The sequence below is a fragment of the Procambarus clarkii genome, chromosome 44 (assembly GCF_040958095.1).
Source record: "Procambarus clarkii isolate CNS0578487 chromosome 44, FALCON_Pclarkii_2.0, whole genome shotgun sequence".
NCBI classification, from domain to species: Eukaryota; Metazoa; Arthropoda; class Malacostraca; order Decapoda; family Cambaridae; genus Procambarus; species Procambarus clarkii.
This window is the reverse complement of record NC_091193.1, coordinates 17,124,496-17,145,028: the sequence shown is the minus strand read 5'-3', so window position 1 is coordinate 17,145,028 and position 20,533 is coordinate 17,124,496. Positions and strand designations below refer to the sequence as shown.

General features: G+C 45.8%; 1 protein-coding gene across 2 annotated transcripts in view; it reads right to left on the bottom strand.

Moving 5' to 3' along the window:
- Pi3K21B (phosphatidylinositol 3-kinase regulatory subunit alpha) overlaps window positions 1-20,533 on the bottom strand; it is a 579,671-nt gene that overhangs the window by 519,926 nt on the left and 39,212 nt on the right. For both annotated transcript variants that reach the window (XM_069300668.1, XM_045725894.2), the window contains one exon: window positions 17,311-17,568. In XM_069300668.1, the coding sequence (XP_069156769.1) occupies window positions 17,311-17,568 (258 nt within the window). The remainder of the gene's footprint in view (window positions 1-17,310; window positions 17,569-20,533) is intronic.

Genomic DNA, 20,533 nt, shown 5'->3' with positions numbered 1-20,533 from the left:
GATAACTGAACGGCTGCCAGTATGGCATATGGACAGCTATAAAGCAACAGGTACAACAAGGCTACAAGGCTATAAAGCAACAGGTACAACAAGGCTACAAGGCTATAAAGCAACAGGTACAACAAGGCTACAAGGCTATAAAGCAACAGGTACAAAAAGGCTAGTCACGGATAGGTAAGCACTGACTGGTAAGCGCACGCGCACGGATCAACAGAACAACGAGTGCAGCATATGCCACACTAGCAAACACCCGGTTACCCTTCACGAACGTGGACAAAATATCCTTCTGGACACTGTATGCGTCCTTTGTGCTACTCATTCTTGAGTATGCTGCCCCGGCATGGAACCCCCTTATCTAAAGAAGCACACAACTTGAAAAGGTCCAAAAACATGCAACAAGGCACGCACCTGAGCTAAGGAAACTGAACTACTGAAGGAAGACTGAGGGAGCTGGACCTCATGGCATTGGAGGAAAGAAGGAATATGGCAGATATGATAAATAACGAACAAGATACTAAAGGGGGATTGATAAAGTAGATACAGAAGTACTGTTCAGATTAAGGAACAGTAGACCGGGAGGACATAACTGAAACTGGAAACACACACACATGAGTCACATGGAGGTCAGAAAGAACTTGTTCAGCCTAAGAGTCGTAAACAAGTGGAACGGACGAGATGAAGGTATCGAAGTCAACTCGATAAACAATTCTACATGTAATATGCTAAGAATACGAGCGAGTTGAGTCATTGCACTTAACTAATGATGATGGAAAGCCGAGGCTAGAGAGCAGATACTCGACTGTGCAAGCTCAACTAGGTAAGTACAACTAGGCGAGTACTAATTGTACTACACACACACACACACACACACACACACACACTGGGTGCGACTTGGGGGCCGGTGGCCGAGCGGACAGGACGCTGTACGTGATCTTGTAGTTCAGGGTTCGATCTCGGGCGCCGGCGAGAAACAATGAGCAGAGTTTCTTTCACCCTATGTCCCCGTTACCTATCTTGAGAGAGAACTAGCAGTAAATAGGTACCTGGGAGTTAGTCAGCTGTCACGGGCTGCTTCCTGGGGTGTGTGTGGGGGTGGGATGGGGGAAAAAAATAGTAGTAGTTAGAAACAGTTGTTTGACAGTCGAGAGGCGGGCCGAAAGAGCAAAGCTCAACCCCCACAAGCACAACTAAGTGAATACAACTAGGCGAATTCACACACATCCCCAGGATGCAGACCGTAGCAGCTGAAACTTCCAGGTACCTATTTATTGCTGGGTGAGAAGAGGCATCAGGTGAAAGAAACTGCTCATTTGTTTCTGCCTCGACCGGAAATCGAACCCGGGGCCCTTAGGACTACGACCCTAGAGAGCTGCCCGCTCGGACCTGTGTGTGTGTAATTACCTAAGTATAGTTACAGGATGAGAGCTATGCTCGTGGTGTCCCGTCTTCCCAGCACTCTTTGTCATATAATGTTTTGAAACTACTGACTATAAAGGAGCGCGCGTGTGAGCCATCGGTTGTGTACAGCAATGACTCCTGTCCCATTTCCCTATCATATCTAGTTTTAAAATTTTAAAATTTAAATTTTTTTAAAATAGAGTTTGCTTCCACAACCTGTTCCTTAAGTGCATTCCGTTTTTCCACTATTCTCATGCTAAAAGAAAACTTCCTAACATCTCTGTGACTCATCTGAGTTTCCAGCTTCCACCCATGTCCCCTCGTTCTGTTACTATTCCGTGTGAACATTTCGTCTATGTCCACTCTGTCAATCCCCCTGAGTATTTTATACGTTCCTATCATATCCCCCCTCTCCCTTCTTTTTTTTTTTTTTTTTTTTAGTGTCGTAAGGCGCTCCTCATACCCCATCCCTCGTAACTCTGGGACGAGTCTCGTTGCAAACTTCTGAACCTTTTCCAGTTTCCTTATATGCTTCTTAAGATGGGGTCTCCATGATGAGGCAGCATACTCTAAGACTGGTCTCACGTAGACAGTGTAAAGCGCCCTAAATGCCTCCTTACTTAGGTTTCTGAATGATGTTCTAACTTTTGCCAGTGTAGAGTACGCTGCTGTCGTTATCCTATTTATATTTGCCTCAGGAGATAGATTAGGTGTTACGTCCACGCCCAGGTCTCTTTCTTATGTCGTCACAGGTAGGCAGTTCCCTTTCATTGTGTACTGTCCCTTTGGTTTCCAATCGCCTAGTCCCATTTCCATAACTTTACATTTGCTCGTTTTGAACTCCAGTAGCCCTTTCTCTGACCATCTCTGCAACCTGTTCAAGTCCTCTTGGAGGATCCTGCAATCCTCATCTGTCACAACTCTTCTCATCAACTTTGCGTCATCCGCAAAACTAGAAACATGTAGAACTCTACTCCTGCAAACATGTCGTTAACATGTTAACGTACGTACGCGTGTGTGTGTGTTTGTTTTGAGTGTACATGCGTGCTTAAGCTTAAAAGGTTTGTTCCTTGCAGCTCCCGTGCGCCTCAAGATTCCACCCAACACCTTATGCTGCATATACCCACTTAATTTGCTGGCCTTATCAATTCTCCACAGACTGGTGTATGTCTCGGACTCTCCTCTTAGTTTAATCCTCTTAGTTCTGGCACAGGTCACGCTGCGTACCTTCAGACGTTTTCTAATTTGACATTAATTTATCCTGAAACCCGGGAGGGGTGGTGTTCCAAGGCAGGACGCCTGCTCTAGAATGGGTCTGACGTACGTTTTGAATGCCTCCTTCCACAGGTTTCTAAATTCCTTACCTTAGGTTTGCCTCTTTCGTTATATAAATGCTGATATCCTATTTATCTGCTGCTTTACGGGCTCCCTATAGCCGGTGCTACGTGGATATTTATCAAGTTACGGGCTCACCATAGCCCGTGCTACTTCGATTTTTTTTTATGTACCTGAATCTAAAACAACAACAAACCTCACGTGATTGGGGTTTCAGCAAGGTCAGGGAACTATCAGGAGAAAGCACTAAGCCATTATGACTATATAGCACTTGGAAGGGATGTGAGGATTTGGGATAGGACGGAGGGAAGGAATAGTGCCCAAGTACTTAGACGGTGGCGGATTGAACGCCGACCTGCAAGAAGTGAGACCGTCGCTCTGCCAAGTGGTTGGACTGGACTGTAGAGCAAGTCGTCGAGCTTTTATCTGACCATCCTTGGAACATATTTAGTTTGTCCTTTATGTTATAAATTTGTTTGTGGTGGTGGTGGTGGTGGTTGGTGTAGTAGTGGTGGTGGTGGTGGTTGGTGTAGTAGTGGTGGTGGTGGTGGTTGGTGTAGTAGTGGTGGTGGTGGGTGTAGCCGTAGTAGTGGTGGTGGTGGTTGGTGTAGTAGTAGTGGTGGTGGTGGTTGGTGTAGTAGTGGTGGTGGTGGTGGTTGGTGTAGTAGTAGTAGTAGTGGTGGTGGTGGTTGGTGTAGTAGTAGTAGTAGTGGTGGTGGTGGTTGGTGTAGTAGTGGTGGTGGTGGGTGTAGCCGTAGTAGTGGTGGTGGTGGTGGTGGTGGTGGTTGGTGTAGTAGTAGTAGTAGTGGTGGTGGTGGTTGGTGTAGTAGTAGTAGTAGTGGTGGTGGTGGTTGGTGTAGTAGTGGTGGTGGTGGGTGTAGCCGTAGTAGTGGTGGTGGTGGTGGTGGTGGTTGGTGTAGTAGTAGTAGTAGTAGTAGTAGTGGTGGTGGTGGTTGGTGTAGTAGTAGTAGTAGTGGTGGTGGTGGTTGGTGTAGCCGTAGTAGTAGTGGTGGTGGTGGTGGTACAGGTGGGAGCAGCGGGTCTCTGAGCAGCAAGGTGCAGACAACCAGTTGTGTGACCAGCACCATCCAGGGGCCGCCCTCCCCGCCTCCAGTACATGTCCACCAGCACGTCCACCCACCTTCGTACCCAACCATCCACCCAGAACTTGTAATCCCTTCCTTCCTCCTCCTCCCTCCCCCCCCCCCCCTACCTACTTCCCTCTACCTAAAGTACTTCCGTTATTTGGTCTACTTGTACTTTTCCTCAACCCTTACCACTCACACAGTCATCCTTGTCAGTCTATTGTTATGTTCTAGGAAACAGGCTCGAAAGAATACCTTAAGTTAAATTTTATTTTGGATTGATGTCTAAAAAGCATCAATGTCTTAGAACAATCGTTTCATACTGCTTCATGTTGCGTCATAGCAATTGGGATTTTTGTTCATGCGTCTGAACCTTTTTTCAGCTTTAATGCTGTTCTCTTATTATACGTCAAAAAATCATATCAACTCTTTTTCTGCATTGGCAGTAATATGGATCCTATTGCGAATCATTTCAGAAAACTCTCTAAAGGCTTTCAGAGGATTTACTGCTAGCAACAGCAGCTGTAATACGAGCATGGAACTTAAACTCAAATAACTGTGCAGGAGGACGTGAAGGGCTTGATCTGACATCTCTCAATTATTTTTATATCTCTTAGACCATTTTAGGTATTTTTTTTAAGAAGAATGCACTTGTAAGCTCAAAGGCTACACGTGTATCATTGATATAATACCAAATCTTGAGAATTCAGTTATCATCCGAGTATGAGACATTTCTTTCGCTACATCCATACTTTTCAGCTGCATGATTCTCTTAAAAATCTTTTTTTCCCGAGAAAGGTATAACTAGTTTCTTAGACTTTTTGTATGAAAACGTCATCGAGGAAGTATTACTTTTGTACCGTAAAAATGCATGTTAGTCCAAACTTTTCTTTTACTGTCAGCGCTTCGCTGCTGCAAAGTCCAGAACCTGGCCCGGGTCTGATGGAACAAATGGGTTGTTCATATCATTGTGAAATTTATTTTTGTCACAATTCAGTGATTATCCATTTTGGTTATATCCAAAAAAATCGAGATGCAAGTACAGCTATTTATCAAGTTCAGTAATTCCACAGCTGCTTATATGAAGTGTGTTTACCGAGTGTGTTTTGCTCGACTATGTCGTGCAGAGCTAGTGGCTTCTTTCTTCCAGACATACCAGTTATGTCACCTTGTCCTATTGTGGCTTGTTGCGTCACATCTCTAACCTCTGATCCATACCAACACTGCTCTAATATCCATCCCCCCCCCCGCACACACACACACGAGTAATTGCTGTAAACCGATGGCTAGAAAGGCGGGACCCAAGAGTCAATGCTCAATCCTGCAGGTACAAATAGGTGAGTACAAATAGGCGAGTACACACACACACACACACACACACACACACACACACACACACACACACACTCACACACACACTCACACACACACTCACACACACACTCACACACACTCACACTCACACTCACAGTCACACACTCACACACTCACGCTAGGCGGGCCTCGCGGCCAAGTGAACAGCGCCAGTAACCATCCAACGGTTAGAAAGGCGGGGCCCAAGAGCTCGACTAACAGCTCGATCATGCAGACACAAACAGTAAATGCAAATAGTAAACACACACACACACTGCATACCAATTCACCCGCCTAACCTTACCCACTAAATACCCTGTTTATTACATTTAAACGTTCCTGGTGTTCTAATTCTTGGTCGTGTATAGTCTTGAAGTTGTGTATGTGGTGGTGCGGTGGTTATAGTGGTGGTGATGGTGTGGTGGTTATAGTGGTGGTGGTGATGGTGTGGTGGTTATAGTGGTGGTGGTGATGGTGTGGTGGTTATAGTGGTGGTGGTGATAGTGTGGTGGTTATAGTGGTGGTGGTGATGGTGTGGTGGTTATAGTGGTGGTGTTGATGGTGTGGTTGTGATGGTGTGATGGTGTGGTGGTTATAGTAGTGGTGGTGGTGGTTGTGATGGTGTTTACACTGAGCGATCAAATAAAAACACATCATTATCCTTGCAACACACGTGCATCTATTTTATACTTCAACTTTAAAAATGCTGAACAAAATGTAGCATAAAAGCAGCGAGTCTCGACGCTCGCCAACACCAGGAGATAATCAGATTAAGAGTTGCACTTCGCAGAACCTCAGACGGGGATGACGAACTCTCTGACGTTACCGGAGGTGGCGGTGACAGTTGAAGCCAGCAGCCTGTCTGTCTGTCTGTCTGTCTGTCCTCATTTATTTCTGCCTGCAGGATCGAGCTTTAAGCTCTTGAACCCCTACTTTCTAGCTGTTGGTTGTCTATTGCAATGACTCCTGCCTTATTCCGCAATCAAAAATTTGTTTAAATTATGAATGGAGTTCGCTTCTACAACCTGACATTTATTTTATTCCATTTTGCCACTACTCTTACGGTAAAAGAAAACTTGCAAATATCTCTACTCCTCTGACGGAAAAATTCCACCTATGTCCTCTTGATATACTGGTATTCCTCATAAGTTTGATGTATACTTTCCACTTTTCTCAATCCTCCTAAGTATTGAGGATTTCTCAATCCTCCAAAGTATTTTATGGTTTCTCATCCACTGATAGTTCTACCCAAGTGACTCTCTCTCTCCCTCTTCCTAACAATCAACACAAGTACAACTCTCCTAGATTCCTGTAATCTGTAGGGTTCAAATTCTTGAGTAATGTGTAAAACTCGAATTACGAGAGCTCATCCTTTCTGCAGTATGCGTCGCCGGGAATTCTCAGTAGTTGATGCATCATTAGCCTGTTCCCATTTCGCTTGTTCGGCGTCGCTACTGACGTAATTCTGCGAGCTTCCAGTAAGAGGCTCTGTGTCTTGTCAACCTCATTTTTTTCCGTGTGCTATAGCTGCCTCCCTCCCCCTCCCCTTTCTCTCTCTCTCTCTCTCTAATTTAATAAAATTTTGTGATAAAACACGATATTTCTTTCCCAATGATATGTTGTTTATCTTTTGCAAATTCTATTTTGTGTAGATTCGCTCTGTTTTGTCTCATCGCTGCCTCTAATACTTTACAATGAAAGCTTGTTAGTGTCACTGGTGCCTCTCACCTTCCTCAGTTCTTTAACATCAAAACATTAGCTTTAATGAAAATGGTCCGGTAATCCGTACACTTTTAGAGGGGTTTTCAGTAGTTCTGCTGCTTTGCTGGACATACTAATAATAAAATACTATGACAATTTCAATAAGAAAAAATACCGACAAAACGATCTTGTTTACTTTTAATTTCACACATAGGACAAAACGAAGCACAATAATATGATTCTTTCTGAGGACATTTATAATTTTTAGCTGCTGACAGTTCCTTGAAGATGAGCATCAAAACAGCACCGAACACTTCCTAAACCTTAAAACCTCTCAAACTGGAATAAGATCATTAAGAGTAAAACCAACAAAACGGAGCTAGAATGACGGTTCATTCTCCCCACAAGAGAGACATCACTAACACCTACAGTAACGCCAATATAAGGAGAGCGTATACAACATCCCACAGCAGACAAAACACTCGTCACCAGCAGACCAAACAACAAGATCGTCACCCTGGCAAGAGTGTACACTATTACAAGCAGCAGCAGCAGTAAGATGGTATACAGAGGTCAAGCATCCAGGGGACTTAAGATACAACGACTGGTCAACTCAAGAATGCCTACCATACAAGCAACACCAACAACGCCTCATGAACTCTCTCAACACCGTTCGTCAAGAAAAAAGAACACGACACTACAAGCCACCATACTGTGTAGCATCTACAACCATCCACCATTACAACACTACAAGCCACAATACTGTGTAGCATCTACAACCATCCACCATTACAACACTACAAGCCACAATACTGTGTACCATCTACAACCATCCACCATTACAACACTACAAGCCACAATACTGTGTACCATCTACAACCATCCACCATTACAACACTACAAGCCACAATACTGTGTACCATCTACAACCATCCACCATTACAACACTACAAGCCACAATACTGTGTACCATCTACAACCATCCACCATTACAACACTTTCCAACTGAATCAAGGACAATTTAGCAGTGGTTCCCTAACTTGCTACATTGAATAAATTGTGACCCATTTCAGAGATCCATGACCTCAGCCTTAATACCGTTTTCCTTTTATTTCTTCCGCGAATCTGTTAAGATTTCATAAACCACTTACAAACGAAACGTTATAAAAAACAAAGTCATTTCTCAATTTTATATTTTGTCAACAACATAATTTCCAAGAAACTCTGAGTGACCAAGAAAATCTATAGATGAAATATCATCTATAGCCAGAGCTGAGGAGGCTACACAAACAGACTATTTCGTGTTCCTGAATAAAAACGAGTTGTATTATTTAGGACTTGCCAAGCCAGGGAAATTATTGTACTGTATCGGTGTTCTCTAATTATCGCGGAGGCGACAAGGGGATGGAGGAAGAGATAGATAAGAGAGAAAACAGAGCGAGACAGACCGATAACGTATCTACATACAATACACCCCCCCCCTCTCACCCTCTAACTCCCCCATCAAGACTTTCAGGTGCGAAGAAGAATCCTTTCACAATAGCCTTTTTCCCACCGTCACCGACGCCAGTTCAAGCCCAACCACTTAGGCTGGACGGTAGAGCGACGGTCTCGCTTCATGCAGGTCGGCGTTCAATTCCCGACCGTCTAAGTGGTTGGGGGCACCATTCCTTTCCCCTTCGTCCCATCCCAAATCCTTATCCTGACCCCTTCCCAGTGCTATATAGTCGTAATGGCTTGGTGCTCTCCCCCCCCCCTGATAGTTTCCTTCCTTCCTTCCCGCTTGCGAACGTCGGTGGTCGCCATCGATCACCTTCCACTCTGCTATTCATTAAGGAACACAAGGAGACGAGGCTAGGGAGGGGACCAGCCCATCATGGGTGACGACACAGGAGGGGCCGTCGGTGAGGGCAGAGACGCTCATCGCCAGGTCGGCCCAGAGTACCTGTGATTGAGGAACTAGGAACAGGGGTGCTGGGACAACGACGGAAGAGGAAGGGAGAGGTGTGCAAACCCGCCATACAAAATACTCAAGGAAACTGACAAGGAAAAGAAAGGACGAATACAGATACGATCTAAATACTTAAATGTCATAGTACAAAATTATATTAACTTCGGAGGTATGTAGCGGGAGAAGGTGGTAATATATAGTGGCTCGACTAGTGATACCTGAAGCATCCTCCCCCCCTTTCCCTCTCCATACGCACACGCGCACACAGCCCCCCCCCCACACACACACGCACGCACGCGCACACAGCCTTCCCCCCCCCCCACACGCACGCACGCGCCTTCTAACTTTCCTCTCCAGGTAAACCCTTAAAGTTCTAATGTGGCACATCTTGGCTTTCGTATTTCCAAGCGAGTATGGAAGGCCGCGGACGGTGATGAGTATTTACTGTGAACCTTCTATGCGGCAGCTGCCACCAGCGCCTGTGGGGGCCAACTAACCTGTACTGTAAGGGGCCTCGGCCCACCTCCTGCCCCCCCACCTGCACCAGGTAGATGGTCCCAGCTCATGACCCTCGCCCCCACATATAGGCCTCTCTGTTGGTCCGCCTCGCGTCTAATCTAGCCCAGAGATAGAACAATTGTGAATGCATAGCTAATTATAGATAAGGGTTCTGAATGTGACCTTCTCGATTGTGAAAACTGGTTTTGCTTGTTTTGTATATGAACGCGCGCGCGCGAGCGTGCGTACTCACTTAGTTGTGCTTCCGGGGGTTGAGGTTCGGCTCTCTCTCGCGTGCGTGCGTGCGAGCGAGCGAAAGAGAGAAATGTAGTAAATATGAATGAGAATTAGACCGTGAGTCAGCAGAGAGAGAGACAGACAGACACATACAACTTTTTCAGTGTCAAAAGTAGTTAACAGATGGAATGCATTAGGCAGTGATGTGGTGGAGGCTGACTCCATACACAGTTTCAAATGTAGATATGATAGAGCACAGTAGGCTCAGGAACCTGTACGTCAGTTGATTGACAGTCGAGAGGCGGGACCAAAGAGCCAGAGCTCAATCCCCGCTAGCACAACTAGGTGAATACACACACACACACACACATCCACAACAAGCAAAATGTGTCGGTTTTCTAACTCTCAGGTACCTATATTTACTGATATGCGAACAAGAGGTTTCAGGTGAATGAAACTACCTATTTATTTCTGCCTCGGTCGGGAATCGAACCCGGGCCCTTTGGTCCCCGACTCCCTAGCGTTGAACGCTCGGCCGTGAGGACCTGTGTGTGAGGGGTTGACGTGCGTGTGTGCGACAGAAGAGACTGCTGGTGGCATGAATTATGTTGCAGTTTGGTCGTCTTGTGTAGCATGTGTGTTGCCTTTTTTGTTCCTTTTATTAAGATAGATTCACATGAGCCTCCATGCTCATGCTACCCTAGTCAGATCCCACTGGCATCTGACCAAGGCCTGGAAGCCTCCTTGAGTGATATATTATATTGGATTATAGAGCTTGTCAAGAGATATGATGCTTTGTCATAACAGCCAATGTAATCACTAAGTCCACACAGGCAAACTTTGAGTGCATGAAGATGATGATGATGATGTCCGCAAGAACACTTTAGCGAATTAAGTAATTGCACAGTTTAGGTTCATCCTACCAGCAGTTCTGAAGGGTCTAATAACGGAACACACTGTAGTGTGTGAAGCCCAGACCCTGTTCCATTCCCAGAGTTTACAGATGGAGTACTCAGGATTAGATTAGTCACTTACAGTCCACATGTAACGATCGCCCAACCTGATCCTGCCAATTACCTTACCACACTCCCTAATACAAGCTTTTGCACTGGCGTTTTATTAACATAGGTACACCTGCTTTCGTGAAGCTACCCTAGACTATATGAAGGGGGAACTAGCAGTATGTCAAGAACTAGCTACGTAAAGCTGGTTTGTTTTCATTTAGCGAGGCACCTCCAGGTGCAGAAGTCTGCGGGTTTCGCCCGCCACGTTTAACTAAGTGCTCCCGCCCTCAACCAGTCAGTACTGGATTGAACCGTGCGAGACCACAACCAAGACTCCGCCCATGGATACTAGACACGCACGTGCAACACCTTTCGTCGGCTGACGCAGTTGTAGGAACATGTGTGACAGTTGCTTACAAACGACAGGTAATAAGCTGAGCGGTAATGTATATTATTGACACACACACACACACACACACACACACACACACACACACACACACACACACACACACACACACACACACACACACACACACACACACAAGTGCTCCCGCCCTCACAGAATACACACACACACACACGGGAACTTCGCGGCTTTGTACTCACTTGGTTGTGCTTGCGGGGATTGAGCTTTGGCTCTTTGGTCCCGCCTCTCAACCATCAATCTACTGGTGTACAGATTCCTGAGCTTCTCGAGCTCTACATTTGTAACTGTGTATGGAGTCAGCCTCCACCACATCACTTCCTACTGCATTCCATCTACTAACTACTCTGACACTGAAAAACTTCTTTATAATGTCTCTGGGGCTCATTTGGGTACTCAGCTTCCCCCTGTGTCCCCCCTTGTGCGTGTACCACCCGTGTTAAATAATCCATCCGTGTCTACCTTGCCAATTTCCCTGAGATTTTTGTATATGGTGATCATGTTTTCCAGAGTTCTTCTGTCTTCCAGCGAAAACGCTGGAAAAGCGATTGGGGGTCGCGGTCCTAATGGCCCGGGTTTGATTCCCGGCGGAGGCGGAAACAAATGGGCAGAATTCCTTTCACCCTGACGCCCCTGTTTACCTCGCAGTAAATAGGCACCTGGGCGTTAAATAGCTGTTACGGGCTGCTTCCTGGGGATGTGTGTACACGTGTGTTAGAGAGAAATATATGTAGTAGGTATAATAGAGAAAAATAGAGTGGCTAGAAAGGCAGGGACCAAGAGGTGATAGTTAAATTCTTCAGACACAAATAGAAAACACACACGCACACAAAATATTTCCAGTACTCTTCTGGAAGCTAGAGCAAGAGGTATTCAGAAGTACTCATTGGCAGGTACGCTGCCAATGAGACCAGAGGACACACACCCGCCATGGGCCCTAACCTAAAAATATCAACACAAGACAGAACTTGAGACAGACAAGATACGACAAGACTGGTCAGTGAACTCAGAAGACGAATGCGAGGAGAGAGAGATATCTGGGCCTCACTACACAATACAAGGGGCAGAGGAAACATGATCGTGACACACATAATACTTAGTTATTTTGACCGAGTAGATTAATTGCTATTTAGTATGAAGACCTACAAAGTGAGAAGCCATGAATGAAAATTTGTCTCAGATGAGCGGTAGGTATATTATGAATATTTAACAAAAATTGTTGACCAAATACAATGACCTAGATAGACAGGTAAATCGAAGCTGACTGTACAAAGGTTCAAAAGCAAATATAAAAAAAATAACTTCGGGTCAGGTAGGTCACGAGGCACTGTATTAGACAACTGACACCTGAGAAACTGGGCTCAAGAGCTAATGCTGAATCCTAGCAGATTTAGATGATTGAGACGAGTGTAGGTACGCACTAAAAGTTTGTTCAGAAGGATATTGTCGGATCCAAGCCTGGCCTCTGGCCGGGCTCGGGAAGTAGAAGAACTCTCAGAACCCTGGTTGATACCTGGTTGATGGGGTTCTGGGAGTTCTTCTACTCCCCAAGCCTGGCCCGAGGCCAGGCTTGACTTGTGATAACTTGGTCCAACAAGTTGTTGCTTGCAGCGGCCCGCAGGCCCACATACCCACCACAGCCCGGTTGGTCCGGCACTCCTTGGAGGAACCTCTCTTTCTACCCTCTCCGGGTACGCTCCAGTTAAGCCCAAAACTAAAATGAAGGTGGCAAAATACCACAGCTCAGGTAAACGTGATGTGTGACAGACTACCAGCTGGACCCGCATCGTGAGGGGCCTGTGATGACCAAACCACACATCACAAGATGGAGAAGCGACGACTTTTCGGTCCGACCCGTACCTTTATCAAGTCGACACACACGACTCTACAATGGTCCAGGACGAACTGCAACGTCGTCGTTTCTCCATCTTCTGATGTGTGATTTGGTCTTGATGATTGTGAATCGTCGTCTGCTGGAGTGGGATCAAGCTACTTGTCAACACAGTCGTATCAAACAGTCTGCCCGTTAGACCACATTGAAATGTGTACGATAAATGATGATTCTGAATGATTAACACATTTTTATTTAAAGAATATATTAGTTTTATTATTATTATTATTATTATTATTATTATTATTATTATCATTACTTATATTTTCGGGACAGTGATTTGAAGGGAAAGTCTATCGTTGCCTCAGAGTCTGTTCATTAAGAAATGAGAAAGAAGAGATACAGGGATATTATCTAGGGACCTAAAGTGAAGATGGAGCAGACAAGAGACGATGAGCAGCGTTACGCTGCGTTGGTGGCAGGAGGCAACCTGTGTTCAGCAGCAACTGGGTCAAGACGCAAGTACTTACAATGCAGATGGAAAAGAACATCATAACGAATATTAGGTGAATATACAACAAATGGAAGACCCTGCACTGGGTCAGTATAGTTGCTAAGCAGCGCAAGAAGACGCCAAGTGCTGAGTAAAGCACCGTCTTGGGGACACAAGGGTGACGCAACCTGATGCTGCTGTAACCCGACTCTAAAACCTCAGCAAGAATATAATTAAGACGCCATAGTGACGTCACACGCACCTTGTGTACACCGTACATAAAATACTAAATTTTCTCTCTCTGTTTAGGCTAGGTTAGGTTAGGATAAGCCGGGTCGGGCCGTGTAAACTTTAAGTGAAATGTTTCTAAGGTCTTAGACCCTACTCGGTGTATGGAGGCGAGAGACTCTTGCTGCAGACGCTGAAGTCTTATGACATGTAGAGCCTCGCCCTCGGAGGGTGTAGAGCCTCGCCCTCGGAGGGTGTAGAGCCTCGCCCTCGGAGGGTGTAGAGCCTCGCCCTCGGAGGGTGTAGAGCCTCGCCCTCGGAGGGTGTAGAGCCTCGCCCTCGGAGGGTGTGGAGCCTCGCCCTCGGAGGGTGTAGAGCCTCGCCCTCGGAGGGTGTAGAGCCTGGCCCTCGGAGGGTGTAGAGCCTCGCCCTCGGAGGGTGTAGAGCCTCGCCCTCGGAGGGTGTAGAGCCTCGCCCTCGGAGGGTGTAGAGCCTCGCCCTCGGAGGGTGAGGTGAGCTCACAGTCCTGAAGAGGTTATCTATTGGTGTGATAACCTGTCTGGTCTAGTTGTGGCTCAGTGGAGCGTCACAAGTGTGCTGTCGACACCCCCAATGATTAGACAATGTGACGGGCTAAACCCGTCCCCTTGGATTACTTTGTCATTTGTTATATAATTATTGCCTGTGTAATTGTTTTATATGATTTAGTTGTTGTTAAAGAAAACCATTACAGCCATAGTAAAGTTTTCTTCATTCAAGATCATTTGTAATGTAGGCTTGTGTGAGGACCTGGGCCGTGGAGACCGGTGCTGGCGCAGACCCGCGAGCAGTGTTGCCCTCTTCCTGCCTCCTACTATTGGGTAACCGGTTTGGTCTATGTAAGGAAAAATGAGGAAGGGGAAGCAGTAAGGATGCTGTGACAGAAGGGAAAGATTGCGCGCGTGACAGATTATATTCACATTGTAATACATAATATGAAGTGTGAGTGAAGGTTGGCCATGCTTTTTGGATGACCCAAGGATTATTAAGCGTGTCATGAGAGGGCGAGTATTTATAAAATCTGATTGCCAGATTATCTCTTAGGGAGTGATATTGTGCAGTAATTATCCGAGTGTGAACATTTGAGGTGCTTGAAACCATCGCACCGTCCAGGTCCTTCACACTAACATGTAGTCATGTCGGCATCTTTGAACACGGACAACTTTGTTGGCTGCGGATGTAAGTTTACCAGCGTATAAGGATGGCTGACTGATGGTTTGTTATGGGTATACCATTTTTCCTCCCTTTTATGGTTTTTTTTTTAAGAAATGTGGCATTAAAACTTTACCTAGAGGCAATCTAGATACCTCTCCCAATTACCTTGTGGCTTGTGTTCCCGTCAGACAGTAGCGGATAGCATACTTCACTACACCTGTCCTCACCACCACCACCAGCCACACGCAGCATCGACTGAGAAGCCAGCCACTGGTCAAACTTTGTCCATACGGCGGCTTAACTTGACGATAACCTATCTAAACTTGGGTCATTTTCTTGGAAACTTCGAACGCGGCAAACAAATCAAGCAGAATCAAAAACCCCGGGAGACATTTTCTCCCCCCCCCCCCCCCAGATAAAATGACAAGGAGAGAGGGAGGAGGGGACCCGAAACCTCGACTCTGGTGGGGATTATGCTGCGACTGGTGGGCGCTTCTACAGCCTCCTGGGTGCGTGCTGCGTCTTTCTAGACGGGTTATGCTGTCCCAATTGTCATTGGGGGTTCGTCGTCTCGTGCTGAGGCCGACATTATGCTAATGTGTGGCTCTGTCGTCAGGCTTTCGGCGTTGGCAACTTTCATTCCGGAAGCTGTCACAGCTGCATCCCTATATTGCTCCTGGAGTCTGCTAGCTCTTGCTCCTATCACTATAACTGTAATACCCAGGAGTAAAATCCAGTTCTAATTTATTAGACCACATCTGGAGCATGTCTTGCTCCGTTTGCATTTCTGTGTCTCAGTACAAGTTGGCCCCATCATTCCACTCATCCACAATCCTATTTCCAAACCAATTCTGTCATATATCCGTCATATAAGACAGTTCTTCAGCTGGTACCGATTGCTGTCCTGACCTATTCCGCCACTCTCAGAACTCTGTTTATATCCCCCAATGTTTATGCCCATAACGCACTTGAAACAATCGATCATCTGCCTACTTTTCCGGGATCTTGATAGTAAATGGAGGACGAGACATTTCAATCTGTCCTCATAGGGAAGGTACTCGATACCAGGTATCGACCTAGTCATCCTTTTCTTTATTCAAGAGAGTCGACGTCCATTCTTTGGTACGATGACCTTAAGTGCATAATGTAGTCCAAGTGGGGCCTCAGAGCTAGATACAGATGAAGTATGATATGATAATATAGCGTCTTATTATAGCTCGGGTTGCTGCTAACCACCACTCCCAAGTTTCTCTCACAATTTAATCTCCTATTTGAGTTTCAACGTTAAACTGCATTTGCCATTTTTTCTGGCCAACACTGGGAGTTGTACCAGCCTGCAGTTCACCAGTCATCTCTTGATCCATTACACGCCATATCTATGAGTCGGTCGCAACCTTGTTGGTATTACAGGTCAGTGCACACTATCAAGGTTGTTGTTAGAAGTGGGCCAAGTCAGAGCCCTGCAGTACACCAACGGTGTCGGCCATTCCCTCCGACGTCGCTCCAGTTATGCTCACACTCCGTTTTCTGTTCTTTAGCCACGCCATGATCCTCTTTGTTCTTTTTAGCACAGCTCTTCCAGGTGATACTAAATCCCACTTCTCTGCCACCATTATCATTATATCAAATAGGTTCGCTACCTATTTCCCGATTATTAATCATTCTCTCTGTTCACCACGAACAAATCAGCACATTTGGGCTCCTGGCGGACTTAATGAGAGAATATATCAACTGGGAAGCACTCTTCCATTATTCCCGGGAATTCTTCTACCTCCCATTTATGTCTTTAATGTTTAATATATTCTCACAAACTTCAAGTCCCCCACGTTACAGAATCTTGTAGACTTTATACCTTCCAAGTATGGTTTATTGTCCAAGTTATTTAAAGCTGAGAATCTGAATATTACCAGTGTTAGTAGCATAGACCCTGTAACATAGAGACTAAAAGTCACGGAAAATGACGACTTGTTTGGTTCTCTTGTTGATGACACCAATCGAGACCAATGACGTCTTAATTCAGACGTCGATGAAGCCGTCATCAGATACAACTATGATGATCCATAATTTCCGTGTGTTACTAATGATATAAAAAAAGAAATATGCCTACAACTCTTGGACACAAAATGCAATTGAAGATTCAAACACCGTCGACAGGGCGATTTATAAACAAAACATACGCAAGATTAAATCTTATAGCGCACAATAAAGACTACAATACTATATACCGAAATAATGTTAATATAAAACTGGGAAAGCAGAAAGAAGCTTGACATGTATCAATCTCATGAAGGTGGAGGAACATGTTGCCTAATTCCCGTGGGTGGTTTGGGTTACAATTCAAGCCTCCGGCCGGGTACCGGAAATGGTTAAGTTCCTCGACGTCATCTTATCCTCCGGAACGCGATCCGACAGCATTTGACATCTTGGTCGCCAGTTACTGCTGGGTGTATAGGGACAACCGGAGGATTCGATCCCAAGTGCTACGGCTTATGAGGTGCGTGTTGTTGACGGGAGGTGTGGGGGGGGGATGGTATATAGGGGGAGTGGTGTTATTACTGGTGGTAGTGGTACTCACAGTGAGAGCAGAGGACGGGTGTGATGAAGAAGACGGTGACCAGCTGGTGCTGCACGGGCGACAGCTGGTGCTGCACAGGCGACAGCTGGTGCTGTACGGGCGTTAGTTGGTGCAGCACTGGTGGCAGCTGGTGCTGCACTGGTGGCAACTGATGCTGCACTGGTGGCAACTGGTGCTGCACGGGCGGCAGCTGGTGCTGCACGGGTGGCACCTGGTGCTGCACTGGCGGCAGCTGCATAGACGAGCTACGCCGTCCTCCTGTTGACAAACAAATACCACCGATATAATATTCTATACTCGACCATAACAATGATTTAAAAGCTATCAAATATAATAAGACTCTCCAGGAGTTAACATGACAACACATCCACTACAACCTGGTTCGGCCGCCACTTCTTTCAGGAAACTCTCTTCTTTAAGACTTCCACTTGTGTTGCGGCAATATTTGTTATGCTTGGTGGAAGGATATTGAACACCCGTGGACCTCTGATGTTCATAGTATTCTGTGCTTATGGCACATCTACTCCTCCTCACTGACTTGTTTTCTGCATTTCCTTCCATATCTGTCACTCCAGTATGTTGTTATTTACTATGCAAATTTGTGACTTGGCCTTGAATTATTTTGCATGAATATATTATGTGATGTCTCTCTCTCGTCTCCTTTCCATACAGTAAATTTTGATATCTCGGGGACGGTCCCAACAATTTAGGTGCTTTAAATCACACTCTAGAAACAAAACTTCAATGCAAGTGAACATTGAACTGTGTATCCGTATGCGTACACTTACACACACACAAGATGGGCACCACGAGCAGACACTTGTCCTACAAGAACATAAGAGTACGTATTCATAGAATTATTTATAATTTAGCTCTAATTAACCATACGAAAAGGAATATACCCAAAATGACCTAACCTTCTTTACACTGTACTAGAGATGCAGTATTGCTTAAGGACACTGTAAGCTTCTTGACAGTCACACGGCGACAAGTGGGGTCCCGACACCCTCTACCAGCCTTATTTGCTTGCACGACAGCAATAATGCTTGCGTGTCGTGCTTGTACAAGCACTAACTTATACGGTCAGTGAGTGAACCGAACTGGACCGTTAACACTTCTATGATATAAATTGTAAACGCTGCGTGATAGGAGTGATCGGGGGGGGGTGAGATAATGGTGTCAACAATGTTAACTCTTCTCTGCCTGGGCTAGCATGAAAGAAAGGTAGAGGACACCGCTGGCCACTCGGCCAAAAAGTGAAGGAGTAGGGGGAAGCGGGGGCTGGTACCATTCTCGGATTGACCCGGTCAGAATAGAACTAGTTAGGCAGTGTGTTCTAAACGACTGATGCCATGTGTGGAGGGCCACCGCTGACATACTGTTAGTCCGAGTCTCAGTCTCTACACAAACACCGGTTTGCAGCTCTGAACTGCCACTCAACAGCTCTCATTCTTGTCGCCACGCCGCAGCCAGGGCTGAACCGGTGCCGACCAGTGGCCCCCTGGTGAACACCACAGCAAGTCCCAGCTGTGTCTGGGTACAAGTGACAGGATGAACAACCCATCGGGTTTTCTTCCTATTGGGGAGTGTTGTACATGCTGCTATGGCGTTATGTCCACTCACAAGATGAGTGGCGCTGCCCAATAAACTCGCCCCTCGGGGCAAAATTTAAAAAATTTAACCACTGGACGACTCTTGGGTTAATCTCCACACATGTGTGTAGACTTCATCGCCGACACAGCGAGCTGTGCCGCTCCTCACCACCTCTCTCGCTACACTGTCTTCTACCTGCACCCAAGAAACAGACACCACCTACACCATCGTGGCTAAGTGCAGTCACTCAAACCAACTCCAAATATAATTGTAAGTGTGCACTATTATTCCTGTCTCAGCATATTGCGGCATAACAGAGTGCTACGTGCAACTGTATCAAGAAGCATTTCGTTATACAGCCAGGTAACCATGCCTTCTATTGCCTATTACTTAAGTCGATGAATAATTATTAGGAGTGCATGCAACAGGATGTCTCGCATGTTTTTTCTCAGCACATGCCACGTGTCCCAGTGATACGTGTATGCTGTGCAGGTCAAGCCTCTAGGACACGTGCTGCCAGGTGATACAGCTTGAGTGTATCCCACCCACACAAGGTAGGTTAAGGACTACCCGACCTGCACCACATGTAGAAGGTCACAGTCCCTCACTCAGCCTGTACACAAGTCACAACTGCCATGTCCAGCCCATGCTGGATATCTGATTTATAGTTAAAAAAAAAAAAAGTCGACACTGCTCTGTACGAAGCCATGCGTCTGTCTAGGTGTTCTTGGCAACTGTTTATTGCAAATGTTTTTTGCAGGAAACCTAAACACACTACAGGGAATGTAATAAAAATGTGAGCGTGCTAAATGTGTTTAAACACACACACACTGCCGCCTCGCCTGATATAAACACCATTCCAATAATCAGCCTTCAAGCTGGCAGGAATTTCACCCCCCCCCCCTTACACACATATACACAGAGATCCGCAAAAAGATTAACCAGAAGCATGTCTAACATTTATACTGTGACTCCATCTGCTAACATGTGTCAACAGATGCAGTCGCATTCCATCACTAATTAACAAAAGGGAAGGGACAATAGTGTGTTTTGAAGATCGGAAGGAGATCCTACCTTCCATTTTTTCTTCTTGAATTAGGCCAAAAAAAGACTGTTTTCTTTATCACACAAAACAACATCAGCGTTACGTTTTCCGGTGCAAAGTGTGCTTGTTATCTTGAGTTATATTGAGTTATCTTGAGTCATCTTGCTTAGATGAAGAGGAAGTGAATGAGGCATAGTTGCAAAAATAAACAATAAAAAAAATCTTACAAATTTACAAGACCACTGAGGAAAATCCTTGAAGAAGGCCATTACGAGGACAAACATATAGAAGACAATAAACATATAGAAGACAATTAAGCAGCATAGAAAGAAAAAGCAGGAGCAGGTGAGGGTGGCGGCGGCTGCGACACGCCAACGCCCCCAGAGTGGCCAAGGTCGCGGGCTCACCCGTCAACACACTACTAACACACTTTCAAAACAAACCCTTCCCAACACCTTGCATCTGTCTCCATTAAAGTCAGCAAGGTGAGAGGGACTTGACTCCGAGTGTCAGCTTACAAACACGTCCACCAGCCCTGAGTCACATCAACAATAAACACTTGGATACCTCGGGTCGACAAGCAAG